The 19,085-nt window shown below is 33.1% G+C and overlaps 1 protein-coding gene across 2 annotated transcripts; it reads right to left on the bottom strand.

The window, feature by feature from the left end:
- Positions 1 to 483: 483 nt before the first annotated feature.
- LOC133180966 (succinate--CoA ligase [ADP/GDP-forming] subunit alpha, mitochondrial-like) lies at positions 484 to 12,416 on the bottom strand. Of its 2 annotated transcripts, XM_061315447.1 has the most exons (9): positions 12,336 to 12,416; positions 11,651 to 11,754; positions 11,097 to 11,213; positions 10,723 to 10,935; positions 8,715 to 8,934; positions 5,541 to 5,614; positions 4,661 to 4,849; positions 2,830 to 2,865; positions 484 to 847 (listed from the first exon to the last, which is right to left on the bottom strand). In XM_061315447.1, exons 1-8 carry the CDS (start codon positions 12,370 to 12,372, stop codon positions 2,833 to 2,835), a joined length of 987 nt encoding a protein of 328 aa, XP_061171431.1. In that variant the 5' UTR covers positions 12,373 to 12,416; the 3' UTR covers positions 484 to 847; positions 2,830 to 2,832. The 2 variants fall into 2 exon arrangements, with proteins under 2 accessions (XP_061171431.1, XP_061171432.1); XM_061315448.1 differs by lacking the exon at positions 2,830 to 2,865 and having other exon boundaries at positions 12,336 to 12,410.
- Positions 12,417 to 19,085: the final 6,669 nt, after the last annotated feature.

Raw genomic sequence — 19,085 nt, 5'->3', positions numbered from 1 at the left:
CCCTTCATTTATATACGCAATATACCAAATATGGTTAAAATTGGTTCCCCAATTTCATCAGAAGTTGAAAATGTTCATATATATATATATATATATATATATGACTTGAACACAAACTGAAATCTGTACCCATAGATACCGGTAATTCAAATGTATTCCCATGTAAAACTATGACTCCCTATTGTGGCCCCACCCTACCCTGGGAGCCATGCCTTAAACAAACTTAAATTTACAGTATGTCAAGAAAATTTCAAAAAAGTTTCATGTTTTGGGGCCATGTGGTTCTTATGAATATTTATATATAACCCCCTTTTTTTTATTTTCTCCCCTTGGAAGAAGGTTTTTCATTTCAACAAATTTTAATCCCCTTCACTCAAGGATATTCAAATTTGGCTCAAACTGGCCCAGTGGTTCCAAAGACAAAGATGAAAATGTAAAAAGTTTATATGCTTAGGTAAACCAAAAAAAAAAAAAATCCTCCCATTGGAATATATATCTTTTATTAAATCAATAACTGTATTATAAATATTAAATCAGTCACTTTTTCAATGTGTGGTACATTGTAGATATTTGCTTATGGATATAGTCAGATATCTGCTATTTTTTTTTATTTGCAAGCATGTTGCTATGGGATATAAGGCTTACTGGTAAGTGAAAATCAATTTTTTATATCAACCATTTATGATATTCCATCACAATTTATTTCTAACACTCAAATTCTAATAATTTGGTAATAATTTAATGAATCACACATCTTAAAATGTCCCACATATTTCAACATCCTGAATTTTAGTTGTCCTTACAATCTCTCGTCTTGTCAATGGTGATGATTATGTTTTTCCATTCTCTGAAACAAAATAGTTTAATATGAAATCCATTGTACAATTTTATAAAATGCAAAACTGTCAAAAAATTAATCACTTCTAAGGTCTGAGCATAATCATTCATTGTTGAAAAATTGAACCCCCCCCCCCCCCCCAGCTTATGAATTGATACATGTATAATTTTAAGTTTTTTCTAAATGAATTTGGTATCTTTAAAGAAACTGGGGAACTGTTCCTTAATACATCCCAACTTCGATATACATTTATGCTAGAATTTTACTGTTTTAATAATTAACCAATCAATGTTTGTTCTTAAATAACTTGCATGTATCATGCACATAACATTACACATGAAAACATTATCTTACTCAGACAAAGATCTAGAAAAGGGGAATACAAGTCTTCTGAAATTCAGTAACAGACTAAATGTCTGGATCAATAACAAGAGGTTATTAACCTAAAAGTGAAAACAAAGTAAATATCTTATATATACATATATATATTTACATTTCTAATGTCTTTGTCCGAGATAAAATTACTGATTGTAAAAATACTTTATTTCTACATAAATCTACTGGTTCATCGGTAGGCGCGGTTAAAAAAAATCACATGCGGGGCGGGACAAATAGAGACAGAAGCGGGGCTATTAGCACGGGAATTTGCAGAATCAGGAGCATGTAAATATAAGGAATAACTGTCAGATTTTTTGGATTCATGACGATGATCAATCGATTGGCTTGCGTGATAATTTTATGCATAAACGCCTTCGGCGTTTATGCAAATTATCACGCAAGCCACTCGATTGATCACATCATGAATCCAAAAAATTAGACAGTTATTCCTTAAATATATATATATATATACAATATTTGTACTCAAAATAAAAAAGCACTGAATGTTCATTGTTCACATGTATGTATTTTAATTTCTTTATACAAGTATACATATGAACAAAGCAATTAAAATTCTGTACAATGTGTACATTTGTTTAACAAAAGTGTATGCACTACAAATGAATATTCTTTGTGAATATTTTTTTTTAATCTCCAAAAACTTTTCATCCCTTCATACTTTCATGATGAACTAGATATTATTTCATTTGTAGTTGGGCCTAAACTATCAAAAGTCATAAAATTCTATTTTCATGCAATCAAGAATTGATTACTTGGAGGAATAGGAGGACAGCAAACTAGTAAACATCTCACATGCCTAGCAAGCAAAAACACCAGCTAAGAAAATTGGATGTCTTTCTTAACTAAGATAAATGCTTTATCAATCATATAATAACCACAGATAACAATATAAAGAGCACCAGCAGATAATCTCATTATACATGCTCTGTATAAAAAAATTTGCTGAAAAATGTTACATTTACATTATGAAAAATATATAATTATGTTACATGTTCAAATAAAAAGCTAACTGCTAATTTCATTAAATGAAATTCAATGAAGAAGCAGTATATAGAACATATTTTATGATTAAGTGATTACCTTAAGATTTCCTGAGGCTATTCCTGACTCTATTTTAATTGACCAGTATAACTCAATTTTGGTATGAACTTTCATTAAGAAATCAATCTCAGCATACTTAAATGCCTTTTTGCTAGAACAGCAGACATTATATCTGATTTCAAGGATTAATGGAGATCAATGATAGGAAAATGACCTGACAGAGTGTTTTAAAAGCTACCATAATACTGAAAGCATCTCCTCAGAATTTACTTATGTTGTATAATTGTACAGGTGAATACTTTTCAGACATTAAAAATCAAAATTGCTGATGTAGGAAGATAGACTTAAGGACAGTTGTTCTCCTTTCACAAATTAATTTTGTTTCATAACCCAGTCAAATTACCCACAAAGGAAACTCATTAATTTTAAATGTACATCTGCGATTTTACTAGGCAAAGGAAGCAAGCCATTATAAAGGAAGGTGCAGAATGGTTTACCTTGCCCAAAGCATTCAAATCAGGAAAGGTATTTATCACCAAAATGAGTCCTACCTGTTAATGCTGTCTATATCTCATTTTCTCCATTGACTAGGTTAATAAACAAATAAGATGAGAAATTCTCATAATTCATTAAGTACTGCATTAGAACAGGTATCTACCAGGTATATTTTCAAAGAACTTACATGTAAATCTATGACAAGATGTTTAAGCTAAAAGTACAATGTCATGCACTTGTAAGTCATGATTTTTTAAGCATTACCGTCATGCATGAAATCAACAATCTAAAGTGCCTGTAATTGGCAATAGTTAAACAAAATTGTACGGTTTTTCAAAAATCTTGTATATCCTACATTTTATCATAATAAAAATACAAGAGGTTATCTAACATGAGAAAATAGCAGAATCTTCAAAAATGACACATTTTTAAGCATAAACTGAACATGAGGCAAATGGGTTATAATGCTCTCCTGAACTACTTTAAATTCAGCCAAGAGATATCATTTGAAAAACTGAATCTTTTACTTCCCAGGGATGCTTTATAATAACATTTCATCATATGGTTTTATTTTAAAGAAAGATCTTTGAAAAATTTGGTAAATTCAATCCCATCATTAGCCTATTTTTGCAAAAAGTGCAACATGCATTTAAAACTAATTTATGACTTGAATAACATGAGAATGTCAAAGCTACTAATACCCATATAATGATTTTCGATATATAACATGACCATATGCTGTAGTTTGAGTTTGAACAAGTTTGAATATACACTGATAACAAAGGGTTTTAAAGTCCCAAAAGCTAAGAGTTCTTTTTTGCTCAGTTTCAATTGGTCTACTTCTTAAGATGTCAGAACAGATGATGGACAAACTTCAATCAGAGATACTCTGTTGAGACTCTGCTTAGGTGAGCTAATAAATGTTGGTGTACTTAGAAGAAAATGACTATGCAAATGTATTTATTTCAAAATAACAATACAGTAAAACTTGTTTAGTAAGAACATAGATAAAGCGAATTTACAGGTATAGCCAAGGTTTCTGCAATCCCAGGCCAAATTTTTAACAATTCCTTGTAAAATTTTATGGATATAAAGAACTCAGATATAGAGAATTTACTGAATTTTTGTCCCCTAGAAGATAATAATAGTGTAATTTATATCTTCAATAGCAAATTTTCAAAATATTGAAATGACATTGATTTTGTACGTATTTATATTCGAAACTCAATTCATCCGAAAACTTTTTCACTCCAAGGCAAATTTTGAATTTTATACTTCCCTAAATACATTTTGTAGTCACACTTAATTGAAAAAAAAAAATCTATATTGCAAATTCGCTATGTATACTTCAAGGAATTCGATCTAGGGATACAACAAATAACGGATATAGTGAAGTAAATTCAAAGGTGCCCTGAACTTCTCTATATACAAGTTTTACTGTATGTGTTTGCTCTTTTCTATGCATTCCCTTTTCTGCCAAACATTTGGGTAAGAAAAAAATTTTAAATTGTAATTCATTGATTTAGAAATCACATATTGATGATATACTTGATAAACAATTTATAGATGAAGATGATATACTTTACAACTTTTCATGATTTATTCATGAGTCATGTCAAGCATGAGAGGTTGACTCTTTGAATGGAAGCATTAATATGACAAAGGAAAAGCAACAGTTTACAAAACATCTATACCTTCTTTCGGATAGAGTGTCTAGCAGAAAAAGAATTCATATTTGACACAACATCACAAAATGCTTTGAGGTTATTTTTTTTTTTTTAAAAATCACACTTCAACTCACTTTTGTACAGTAACCAAGAGACTATTAGTAAGACATAATTAGTAATTTTAAGAGTTCTAGTAAAGGGGAGCAACTCAACACCATACCTCTAACATTTCTTTTCCTATTTCAGCTGGGGATAATGTGACTGTGACACCTGCTGCTTTTAATGTCTCTATTTTTTCATCTGCTCCTCCTTTCCCCCCAGCAATGATGGCTCCTGCATGGCCCATTCTCCTGCCTGGAGGTGCAGTCAAGCCAGCAATAAAAGAAACTACTGGCTTGGCATTTGGACCCTACAAAATTTGATTGAATGTGCTTAGTTATCAATTAACAGAATTGATGCCTTTTTATGCCTTAACAAATGGTTATGTCCTCATTTGCCATTTATCATTTTTACCAATGGGTTTGGAATTTTTTGTGAAATAAGAAATCAATCATTTTCATTCATTTTTTTTCTCTGAATTAAGTTTAAAAATGAACTGCCTTTTTCTGGACTGGTAGATGCTCTTGATATCACCAAAGACAAATTAAAGCTAGCTACACTGAATTTTAGCTTAATACTTCTCCAAATTATTAAACATAAATAAATTACAGTACTGTATACAGGGTTATTTTTGCTCCAAGCTATTTTCGCCTTTCACACTTGCAAACAATTTTGCACATTTAAAATTTGCCCAGTCGCGGTTCTGTTTAACAAATTATACTGTGTTCTTTGAATTCGCCCCGTTTATAATTCACAAAACTGTGAGTAGGGCGAAAGGGGTGAACATAAAATGGGGGCGAAAATTTCCCTATATACAGTAATGGTACATAAAGTCTGGTAAGAGAATACATAATTCCTTGAGCCAGATTTATTTTCCCTAAACATATGTTTAAAGAATTTTTGAAGTCCACATATGTATTTGGATTCAATCTGTGGAAATGTTTGAGTTACATGGTTGTTATTTCTTTAATAGATACTCTGCTTTTTAATGTCTGACTTACGTGGTTGTTATTTCTGAGGTATTCTGCTGCTTTTTCCTCAGCTCCACCTCCAATCTCACCAATCAGAATTATTCCTAGGTTAAAGAACATTAAAGCTAGCATTTAAATATATCTTAAATGAAAAAAAAAAATCCTGCTTATGGTTTGTGATTGATAACTTCATTTCCAAGTATAAAACACAATCTCTCACTACTTCCATTCAGACATTCATGTATCTATAGAATTAACAAACAAGAGGCCCAAGGGCCTTAACGGTCACCTGAGTATAATACAACAATTTAGAGGATCCATAGAGTATAAAATGAACTGAAAGGTGAAGCTTTGTTGCCCAAAAGCAAGAAAAATAGGGTGATCAGGATCAACAAAATAATTAGTCTAGTATTCATTAACAGTTCATACATTAGGTTCTAATCTGTTCCCCATTTATCACTCTCACCAGACAGTATATTAAGAAACTATCAGTGCTTCTGTACTCTTTTAATTCCTTGTGGAAATCTCTTACATTGGCCTGAGTAAGACTCTCGGTCTTTGATGAACATTTAAGGTACTGTTATTCCATCCCTAATAGCCTCAGATTCAATGAATTTGAATACATAACAGATGTGTACGGGTGGAATACTCAGTATATTTAGACATAATCTACATTTATTACTATTAGCATGTAAGAATGGAAGTGTCCTAATTTATGACTTGACCTTTGTTGAAGAGTTATCTCCCTCTTTTTTTAAGTAATAAAAATCAATTTTAAAAAAATATACGGTAAAATAATTGTTTTCAATTGTCATTCTATTTTTAATGATTTAATGGATCTTTCCACCACAGTAGTTATTAGTCCCCTACCGGTGAAACCGGAGGGGACTATAGGTTTCCTCTGAGTCTGTCCGTCCGTCTGTCCGTCCGTCTGTCTGTCCGTCTGTCTGTCTGTCTGTCCCTCTGTCTGTCTGTCAGTCTGTCCCACTTGGTTTTCCGCACTTTTTTCCTAAACGCTTGCAGATATTGAGCTGATTTTTGGTATGTGAGTGTATCTTGATGAGTTACAGATCAAGTTTGCATTTCGTTCCGCTTCATTGATTTTTGACGGAATTACGGCCTTTTCAATTTTAACGGGTTTTCCGCAATTTTCTTCTAAACGCTTGTAGATATTGAGCTGATTTTTGGTATGTGGCTTTACCTTGATTAGTTACAGATCAAGTTTGCACTTCGTCCCGCTTCATTAATTTTTGACGGAATTATGGCATTTTCAATTCTTAACGGGAACGGAACCAGATTACACTTGCCGGTAGGGGACTAGTATTGCTAATGCAATACTCTCAGAATGCTTGTTGATATTCTTATTATCTGAATTTTTATTTTTAAAAAATCGCTTGTCTCCATAGACTTCAATGCAATTTCTATTAATTAAATACTGCTTAGTTAATTACGTTTCTGAAACTTTCACTTGGTAAATCCTTTTCTACTGTAAAGTTCTTAATTAATATCAGAGTATTATATACGTGATTGATATTTAAGGATAGAGAATTAGTTCCTATTAGGGATGGAAAACCTTAATAAGACAAGTCTACCTGATCATTAAAACTATGAAAGTACTTTTTGTATTATACAATAAAAATTCTTGCATAATTCTCTTATTCTATTAACCTTTCAAGTACATTATTTACAGTGATTAATTATCACAAGTAAATGGCAAAGGGGAATAACTCCTCTCAGTAGAATACAAATTAATAGAGCCCTGGCCTGGACTAGAACACTTGACCAAATGGTCTTGATGTTCAAAAATCTGGTAAAAATACCCTTCCTTATTAAAACTTTTACCCTTTTTGCCTCTGATATGCCCAGGTGCAGAGAAGATTTTTAAAGCATTAATGCATTTTCACTATATAATAAATAGAGTCCCGCCCTAACATCAGAACCTCTGATCCAGGGGTCATGAAATTCACAAATTTGGAAAAGGCATCCTTGCTTATCATAACCATGTATTTGTTTAAATAATACCAAGGAGAAGAGAAGAAGCTTTTCAAAGAAATAATGCACTTTCACTATATGATCTATATAGCCCCACCCTAGCACCAGAACCCCTGACCCAGGGGCCATGAATTTCACAATTTTGGTAGAGTCACTCTTGCTCATCATAACTATGTATTCGATTTGTTTCAATAATACCAAGGAGTAGATAAGAAGATTTTCAAAGAAATAATGCACTTTCACGATATGATCTATATAGCCCCGCCCTAGCACCAAAACCCCTGACCCTGGGGCCATGAATTTCACAATTTTGGTAGAGTTACTCTTGCTTATCATAACTATGTATTCAATTTGTTTCAATAATACCCAGGAGTAGAGAAGAAGATTTTCAAAGAATTAATGCATTTTCATTATATAATCAAAAGAGCCCTGCCCTAGCACCAGAACCCCTGACCCAGGGGTCATGAATTTCACAATTTTGGTAGAGTTACTCTTGCTTATCATAACTATGTATTCAATTTGTTTCAATAATATCCAGGAGTAGAGAAGAAGATTTTCAAAGAAATAATGCACTTTCACGATATGTTCTATATAGCCCCGCCCTAACACCAGAACCCCTGACGCTGGGGCCATGAATTTCACAATTTTGGTAGAGTCACCCTTGCTCATCATAACTATGTATTCAATTTGTTTCAATAATACCCAGGAGTAGAGAAGAAGATTTTCAAAGAAATAATGCACTTTCACTATATGATCTATATAGCCCCGCCCTAGCACCAGAACCCCTGACCCTGGGGCCATGAATTTCATAATTTTGGTAGAGGGCTAAATGCTTATTACAATCATGCCAACAGTTTGACTGCTTGATGTCCAGGAGTAAAGAAGAAGATTTTTAAAGATTGCATTAATTTTGATGGTTTTGGCCCCACCCCTCAGGCCCCAGGGGGGCAGGGGCCACAAATTTCACAATTTTTGTTCCCCTTCACCCATAGATGCTATATGCCAAAATTGGTTGAAATTGGTTCACTGGTTCCAGAGAAGAAGCTGAAAATGTTCAAAAGTTTACGACCAACGAACGACGGACGATGACGGACGAAAAGAGATAGCAATAGGTCACCTGAGTGACTCAGGTGACCTAAAAATATACTTTAAAAAAAAAATGAATTTTCTGAAATTCTATAACCACGAATATGATCAGTTTAACATTCATACCTTCTGTTTTAGGATCAGCTAAAAACACCTCCAAACAATCGATAAAATTGGTTCCATTAAATGGATCTCCCCCAATACCAACACAAAGGGTCTGACCGAGTCCCGTCTGTGTGGTCTGATGGACAGCTTCGTAGGTCAGGGTTCCGGAGCGAGAAACAATTCCTATACATCCTCTCTGATGAATGTGGCCTGGCATTATGCCAATTTTACACTCTCCTGGCTGTAAGTTAAAAAGATTTATAAGGCCAACAATAAAAAATGATTTGTTTGATGTACTCTGACTGACCTGTCAAAATTGCCCCTGCCCAGTCATTTTCTTACAGTACTTTAAATTAAAAAAAAAAAAATATTATTATTTTTTGCAGAAGATAAAATAAGATTGTCCGTATCATTTTCAAAGTCAGTGTTTATCATTTTTCTACGATGTTTTAGACTGCATGTTTTTATAGCCATAAATATTTAATCTGTTTAGTTGTCCTGTGTATACATTGTGTACTGCAACCATCAATAAATTTTTAAGTCTGTGACTTTTATGATGGTTATAAATGTGTGAAAAAATTTAAAATTGCCTACCTACTTACCCACATTGAAAAAAAAAGTGGATCAGAGTGCATCAAACAAAACCTTTTTAAATGGTGGCCTAATATATATATATATATATATATATATATATATATATATATATATATATTATTTCAAATTATTCAACAAGTTAAATGATCATTCAGGTGTAACATGCTACCCTGACTAACCCTGTAATTTGCCTTATGTCTTATAAGTTCTTTGTTTCCATTGGTATGAGTTTTGTTTTCTTGTGTTAATTGGTTTGTAAATATTCTGTTCTTTGTCCAGAACTTTTGCAGAGAGGTTGACTTGTGTATTTGAAAAATTACACCAACTGAATTTGTGACAATTTCTTCATCACCTGGTAAGCCAATATTTATTTACTTACTTTAAATATCTATAATATATTTCGATTAATTGTGAAACCTATAATTTTGGCAATATCAATTTGCACAGTAGGAAAGATATTTTGAAAGTTAGATTTTTAATAAGTTATTAGCACTAAAGCTAGTGTATTTTATAGTCCAGAAAATATGTACATATATATTTTGTGATAAATGAATTATGTGTACGGTAGTCAATGATAATTTATAGTTATCATCTGGACTCCGAGCCATTTACGAAGTAAATTGCCTATTCCTTCAGAATAAAATTTTATTGTTTTTATGACCTATTGTTTATTTACAAAAAGTATATAATGTCTAATATGCATATATGATAAGCTTAAAAGTAATGTTATATACTGTGTTGTGAAAGTATTTTTAATTGTATGTTCAAAGTATATTTCAAAGAGAGTATTGGATTTATGTTAAATGAATGTAAGAGTTATCTCCCTTTATGCAATATTGCGTATGTTTTGGATTGTGCATTAATTATCATGATTATTTAATGATATATTCTCAATATTGTTACGGTAGGGTCAGGGCAATCAAATTTGGTAAATAATAAATTATGAACCCTTAAAGGAGTTTTGTTATTCCATTAAAAGCAGAAACTACCCTGTTACAATTCAATATACTGTAAAATCACATATTTTTGTGGGGTCAAATTTTCATGGTTTTAGAAAAAAAAATTTGGGTTCATGGGGATTTGATTTAGTGGATGAAGAGTTGTTGAGTAGTAATATATGTGAAAATGACATTTTGTGGTGGACAAATTCATGGGTCTCTATGTACCTCTAACGAAAATTGAACACAAAATTTACTGATTTCAGTACTACATGTACCTTTACCAGTACAATCTCTTGATGCAGTTGCTTGTCCCCATTAGAACAGATAACTCTACCAAATGATTCACAAGTATATATGGAGACAAATCTTATTCAAACTTAAATAACTTTTTTGGGATCTATATTTTTCTCAGGAAGAAAGTAATGACTTTTCCTTTCAACTCTTATACCAAAAATATCTTCTAATCTGTAACTGAATCAGTCTCCCTGACTTACTTTAATAATGCCTGGACAGTTTGGTCCAATAAGTCTAGTCTTATCCTGGCGTACTAATTTATGTTTGACCTTGACCATATCCTGCTGGGGAATTCCCTCTGTAATGCAAACAACTAGGGGGATTTCTGCATCAATTGCTTCATTAATGGCAGCTGCTGCAAATGGTGGTGGAACATAAATAACTGAAGCATCACAGTCTGTCTTGTCCTTTGCCTGTAACAGGATACAGTGGATTTATTCTAATAGTCAGACTGTCATGTATGACTCTAATACATTGAAATTTGTATTAGATTTGAACCTTATGTTATATGTAAATAACTTACATACATTTTAGTAATTTGATGTTACAAGCAGTGATTAGAAATTGCATTTACCTCCTGAACTGAATTAAAGACAGGAAGACCTAAGTGGATTTGACCCCCTTTTCCAGGGGAGACACCTCCAACCATCTTTGTCCCATACTCAATGGCTTGCTGGCTGTGTATGGTCCCCTAAAAAGAAAACCATGAGTTTTATACAAACAAAAACTTAAGAGTAGCTGTAATTTGGTTGAAATTGCTGTTTGAACATGTTAGGGTCTCTATGAATATGTCTAGAATTTGAGAATGAAAGGTAGTTGATTGTCCAATGCTGAAAAATGGAGAAATACATCCCCAAGTGCACAGAAAAACTTGTGCTGTAAATTGCACCATATTTGCATTATGGGATCTGTACCATTATATATGGTCAAAGACTAAAATATAAAACCATAATGCTACAGTCCTGCAGCTTGAACCGTGACAGCCCTAGAACACTGAAGTCACTTTAACCATTTTTGTTTCAGATTTGCTGCATAAAATACTTTACTGCTTCATAATTAATATATGGTTACTTTTATCAGCAATATTCTGGTTATCCTTCTTATATACAAATATGTATACAATGATACCTGTTTTCCTGTGAATCCCTGGCAGATAACTTTAGTATTTCTGTCTATCATCAGATTTTTTCGTGTATTGGTGTAACATGATCTGACTCCAGATTTTGTGATGCCTGCAAACAGTTTATTCATATAATTATTAGGCCCCCCTATATGTTTAAATAGATAATTTTTAATCCTTTTAATATGCAATCACAGTATGGAAAATATGTTCATCTCATATATTCAACTATAAATGAGGACCAAAATTTGTATCATAATACCAGTCACCCTCAAAGTTTTCACAATAACTCATTTTCATACAAAAACTGAAATTTACGCTCCTGGGATTTCAATGAGCGATAAAACTCTGAAAGCCAAATGTGACACACATAATGCCAATCCTGTGAACATTAACTGATAAAGATGGGTTAAAGAATAAATGATGTGTGAAAAAAATCTTTTAAGCCCACACACCTTATAAAAAAATGAAATGTACACCGTAAACCAAACGAATTATTCAAAACATAGGTCTACATCAATTTAATCACCATATCATACGTTGATTATAGAGGAAATTCGAAATGCCAGTGTCACCTTGGTAAATAGGTGATCGAAGCAAATTCTAAATTTGCATAAATCTACATTTGAGTAAAATGAAACGGGTTTTCATTTAAAGACACATAAATATAAAAAATTAATTGAAAAATCTTACTCGAAATTCTACAAATAAGTTTTCCAGCCGCAGCCATCGTGGGAAACACTAAGTGTAGAACTTTGCATGCATAGAATGAAGATTTCCGGAAAGTAAAATCGTTGGCACAATAGAAATTCGCTGTAACAAATCATAAAAAAATCTTTTATACAATCTTAACTGCCATATCGTATAAACATTGATGTTCCTAACAATTATCTGGGGGCATACTTTGTAGGTGTCGATAATTATGTACTTTTACTTCATGGTTCTTAGTCGTCGTAAAACAGTGAATGCCCTAGCTCATACTCTTTACTTCTCATCACTCTTGCATTCGCAACCAAGTCAACCAAGGCTCGGGGATAAAATAACCCCAGACAACTCGTTGGATAAGAATCATATCCAACCACAAATCAAGAGAGATCCTATATTTATTTATTGAATAAAGTGTGAACCTACATCATGTTTCAAGTTTATCTTTGATAAACATTTAAATATCGAGCATTTCTGTGAAGGTTATAGGCCGAAAACTGTCCATTCTGTGAGAAGAGAAAGCTGTTGGAGGAACGTTAGGCCCGACAATAGTTCTTTCTTGTCACAGAATGGACAGTATGAAGCCTATAACCTACTCAAAACATTTATAATGTACTGTCTTAGAACTGTTTCATATATAATCATTGTATTATATAAGTAAACTTTGTCTACTTATTGGACTGTCTCGGGTAAATGTTGATGACAATCAAAAGAAACTTGCATATATTCATTGTAATCGTTAACTTATTGAACAGTTACAGATAAGTGCTATATTTAAATAACTGATTAAAGAATGTGATTGACCACAAAGCATGAGATACGAACACCATTTTCTTGTGATTGTAAATGTTGAAAGCATATTTCTGATGCGAAACGAATTGAGATATGATGACCAATCTAGTAATAATAAAGAAATAAAGATATCAATTCATTATCAAGTTACATTTTGGATTTTGAGCTTAGCTAGGATTGTCAAGATAATGTGCTTTGAACTCAAAGTGGGGGTTTTCTCAAATATTTCTCAATGACTTTAAAGGGAACGTAGAGATTTCCCTAATTACATCAACAATATTTAGATGATTTAGAACAGTCTTATCACAGAAAATGGAGCAGAAATGTAAATGGGCAGTGACTTTTGTTCTTTAATTGACAGAGAGAATGTTACACAGTACCCAATGTTGATGTTTTCATGCTTAAGGACATCGCCATGTTAGGTGAAAAAGAAATAAAAAGAAGCTTTTTTTAACGCTGAAGTCAGAAACAAGTCGGGCGAAAACTTTTGACCAAATACCCTTGCATTCCTATAACAGAAGAGACGATGTGCTCCTGCAGAAATAAGAAAAATAAATCTGAGTACTAGTGAGAAAGAAGAAGGACCGATTGATTCTTTCCAGGAAGGCATTAAAAAGAAGTGATATTCCCGGGCGTGTTGTTGGTGCAAGTTACATTCAGACCCGTAGGAAGCAATTTCAGTTGGGGGGGGGGGGGGGGAGGGGGCACAGCCATACATTTTCAGTTGTGGGGGCACTGTCAACTACCAACTATCCTTGAAAAGCAAAAAAAAAAAGGGGGCATCAGGACGTTTTTATTGAGGGGGCACAAGCATATAGTAGCTATGTTTTCTATAGTAATCTATATATCGGCAAAATTATTAGAGGGGGGGGGGGCACCCCCCCCCCCATCCGTTTCCTACTGCCATGAAATTCCAAAGAATTGGGTGATATTTCCTTCAAATTCAAGTTTTGACATTCGTTATGAGTTGGAATACACATTTCATTATTTATTGAAACAATTACAAAGTTTCAGTTTTTGTTTCTGTGTCTTGGAATATATATATATTTCATATTGATAACTTTGTGATACATGCATGCATGTTGGATTCATTGCTTAAACAAATATTTGTGTCTTTGTTGTGTTTTCCTATTCCAACAACTTACCTGTAGCCGTCCAATAAGTTACAAAATAACATTCCTTATATTTTTAATAATGGACAGATTTTTAAACTTATTGGACAGTTACAGGTAACTTATTGGACTGTCTTGGTTCTTTCAAGAAATAGAAAGTATTAAAAGAACAAAAGATGATGTCATACTAATGTTTGAACTAATACACAAACTCGAATTCCCTTTATTTCTAGATAATTTAAGAAGGCGAGGGACCAATCTCGCACACACAATTCTTAGATTTGTATTACATGTAGTAATTCATGGGCAGAACAATAAGGCAATATTTTTTTCGACGGTATGCAGTGGTACCTAGTGTCTTTTGCTATTGTCAGTAGCTATTCGTCCTCATGTTTAGTTCTATCCGGGGACTCGATGAGAAAGCTCCCACTTACATTAAAAAAAATCCATTCGTATTTTTAAAAGCTTTTGTCCAGGAACTTTCACAAATTGGCAACGTTTGTATGTTTCCTTAATTTTCATGCATTTTAACAAAGGGATAAAATTCATTTTAGTAGATCTACCTTAAGGGCGCTCGCTGTAGTAGATCAATAATCTCCATCCTCATAAACCATCAGTGCATCTGTCTCCATGTTTGCAGTCTTTTGATAACAAAAGTCTCTCTCGACCTTCCTGTCTAGACTACTTCCAGCCCACTCCCCCGCTTACAGACGATTGGGGACGGAAGCAGACTTCTCTCTCCCTTCTCCGTCTTACTGCTTTCTCTAGTGGTTACACTGATGTGGTTTGCAAACCTCTAAACTCATTTTCTCTTCAGCCTCCTTGACGATATTGATGGATTGTTATCTCCGCCCTTCTTTCTTCCATTTTGATCTTCGGAACACATACCCCCCCCCCCTCTCTCAAAGAAACCCATCGATGGTCGTCTCGCTTCTAGAGAGGCGAGGCCGATCGCGGTTTTCTGATAAGTTACTTTCTAATCATGAAATAAAACTTTTTAAAACACACCCCAGTGGCCAAAGGACTTTAAAAAATCGCCATCCCTCATTTTTAAATTTTTTTTTCATTAAGTGACAAAGTTTGAAGCCAGGATCCAAAGCAAAGATTTTTTTCTATTTTTTCAGACAGTTTTAAGTTTTTTTGTTTGTTGTTGTTGTTTTTTTAATATTCAACAAAATAAAGAAAGAAAGAAGAAGCAAAAAACATTGCTGTTAAATTAATATTCACACTGTCACTGCCAAACATTCATGAAACTAAATAAATACCATTAATGCTTTATCATAAACATGACCTTTCCATTCTCCTTTGATTTATTGAACACTTCATTCTGAGTTTCTATTTTAAACTCTTCTGGTAGCGGCTTATCTCGAGAAGCTTGCAGGATGTTAAAAGATATGCTTGCACTTTACGCCGACTGATACAGTATGACGAAAAATTATCAAATTGTTGTTTTAATTGTTCCATAATGGAACGGAAAACATTGACATTAATGGTCTTAATTAACTTCAAAGTAGCATTACCGTACACGCAAAATTAATGTAACACAGAAAATGATCGATATCGATAAAATTTTTTCCCAGAGATTGAAAGTCCATTGATCTTCTATATTGAGGTCCAACAAGATGGCTTTTCGGGTTTTCTCCATATCATTTTATGTGACTTCAACTCTGATTATTTTCTTACTGAACTTTCCTGTCATTATCATTTTAATCAGTGGACGTTGCATGGGGCGAAAAATCCGGAACGTCCACATCTTGAGCCTCAGTATCACCGATTGTTTGGTGAGCATTAGTAGCGTGTTTCTGTTCAACGCGCTTCGCATTACGGATGGAATTAAGGATCCTAGGCCTCCTCTGGTGTACGCTCGTTGCTGGTTTGCCCTAAGTATATACCTATGTTGCATTGTAGCTTCTTTGCTACATTTGTGTTTTATATGTGCAGACCGTTGGTGGATATTAACTAAAAATTACTCTTCAGAGCGGACCAAAAGGGTGTGTCGATTCTGGATAATTGTTATTGCAACATGGGTTTGTTCATTTATGATTGTATTCATACCATTCACAGCTTTGCGACAGGACCATAACATTACTGTGTGCACCATTCCACAACTCTTTTCAGATCATGACGCTCACGCTATTTTCCGCTCCTGGGCCATCCTTCTCTTCCTCGGCCTCTTTTTCATTATCACTTCCTGTGGATGGATGTTACATCGAGTTCTAAATCTTCAGAGAACTCTGGTATCCCCTACATCAAGCAAACGTAACCCTGTTTTTACCATCAGTAAACCGCGAGTTATCAACGTTCAACCCCAGTCTGGTCAGCGAAAAGAGATAAAGGAAGAACTGTCTTTTACATCACGCAAACCATGTGACATCAACATAAAACGGTTGTCTTTGAGAACTTTAAAACTTGTTTCTCATAGAAAGGCAGTTGTCACGTTGCTGATTCTAGCAGGTTGTCTTCTGTTCTGTTTATCGCCTTTGTGTGCTTTGTCTTTTCTAATGGGTTGGAGACATGCATTTCCATCAGAGGAAGGAGTGAGCCAGGATGCAATATATTTCGTGTGTGTCATTGCGAATCTCAATTCCGCCTTTAACCCTCTAGTATATGCATTTCGAGTGAATGAAGTAAGACACAACCTCAGGGCGTTGAAGAAGAAAATGACTTGTTGTATTTGTTCACTTTTTTGGAATAATGAGTCGTGATATAAGAAAACACCACAACACATAAAACTTTTACATTACCTTGTGTCCCTTAAACCAATTAATAAAGGTAACACTAAAAACTAACTTAGAATAGACAAAACTTTAACCTCATACAATTCCATTCTAGATTCTTTGCGATTACCATGTTTTTTTCTTTTTCTTTTATCATAATTTAAAACTTGCCTTATAAAAGTTTTTGCTTATATGAAACATTTCAGCTGCTTATAAGCCTTATATGTGGATAATATTTAAGTTGCGATAGTACTTCTTCGTTAGATGCTAGTGTTTTGTCTTTATATGCCGACACTTCATTATTTGTTAAAACGTTGGCATTCCGTGCTGATACATGATTCTTTATCATAAACTCATAGTGATACTTTGACCTTTTATGCTGATACGTCATTATATGCTGATATGTGTATTTCCTCATTATAATCTTATAGGTGTCTTTAAATGCTGCAACTTTTTCATTATATGATGTTACTTTGACATTATTATTTAAGGATATCCGCTCCTCAGCTAGGAACAATAACTCTTAAAATTATTAATTAAATATCTCAAAATGAAACCTAAAATTGAAATGTTTTCGTGCAACAATTTTTATTTCAGGCAATGTAATATATGTTCAAGGTTCTATGATTTTGTAGAAATGGACTTATAAAAAGTAAATATTTCCAACCCCCCTAAAAGTGGGGAAAACTGACATTTGTATAGAAATCGAATTTCCGTTAATCTTGCCTTCAACAGCAATGTTTATTAGCATGAAATGATACTTGGAAGTGATCTGTGGTAGCTTGCAATGATGTTGCATGCTTTTTAAAGTTACATGTATGTATTATGTAACAATTGAAGTTGATAGAAGAAATGAAATATCATATAAGTATTCATATAAATTATATTAAAAAACGTGTATTTTTCCAAATGCCTGGATACCTATAAATTTTTTATCCTAATATATACTTCATGATAAATTTTCAATTAGAAAACGTTTAATTGATGCTTTTATTTACGTTTTCTGAAAATATATTTGAGTAAAATAAATTAATTTTCCCTATATAATTACATGTATAACCCCCCCCCCCCCAATACGGACCTGTCATTGCAGAAAAAACATGGGTATATTCACATTACTTTTTGAGTTCTTAACTAGTCTACTGATGTTCATAACCTGAGGATCGGACAACTTGATCATATGCTGATTCTTATTCATCACATTTGTATATATAAAGATAAATTGTCTTTATATGCTGATACCTTGAAATTAATACTTATAATTTGACATGCTGATACTTTGATATTATAATATGATGACAGTTTGACATTTTAAGACAATTTTTTATATCCTACATGTAACATGTATCGGAGAAACTGCAGGTGCAACAATCATGTGGATATTTTTGGCTAGCTAACAGTAGATTTGGGCGAAATTTAAATGTTCTGAGAGAATTGGAAATATTGTATAATAGATAAAATGATATAAAACTGTGTTGATAATATGGGGTTGCATTAATTGTCAGTTGGAAAAAAGATCAATACTTCAATTTTCTAAATACGAACTGGTCATTGATGAAAAAAGTGGTCCCAGGACGGAACCTTGTGGCACTCCTGCTTTGACCGTAAATACTGTTGCATGTAGTGTGTGTAACCGCTCTAGCGTGTGTTGAATAGAAAAAAAAAGTGACACAAAAGCAAAAATGAATAACCTTTTTATTTTAATGGTATCAAAATATGCAATTAGATATAAGAATTTCATGACAATCTAAGTAAAACAGTAGCTTTAATTACTGATTCTCATATAAATGAGTATAAAATAAGTGTTATTAAAGATCATGAAAAAAGACTGTAGAAGAAACTTTAAGGTCATCACTCTTGTACTTGTGATTTGATTACTATGTCATTAAAAATATGAAAAAGGTCAATTTTTCAGAACTAAAGAGTCTCAAATGGAAGATACTGTTAATGCTAAATGGTGTTAATTTTATTTAGTATAAATAAAATGAGGAACAACATTATTTGACTCACCTTTTTCATTATACTATAAAGACAAAGCTACCAATTATTAAATAAGCAATTCTTCAAGGTTCTAAAAATACATTGAACATACTGGTTGCTTGATTTACAGGAATATC

This window comes from Saccostrea echinata, unplaced genomic scaffold, assembly GCF_033153115.1.
Source record: "Saccostrea echinata isolate AGI-Se365-2 ecotype Australia unplaced genomic scaffold, CSIRO_AGI_Sech_v1 ptg000008l, whole genome shotgun sequence".
In the NCBI taxonomy this organism is placed as follows: domain Eukaryota; kingdom Metazoa; phylum Mollusca; class Bivalvia; order Ostreida; family Ostreidae; genus Saccostrea; species Saccostrea echinata.
The sequence above is the reverse complement of the archived record's forward strand: the minus strand, read 5'-3'. Positions and strand labels throughout refer to the sequence as shown.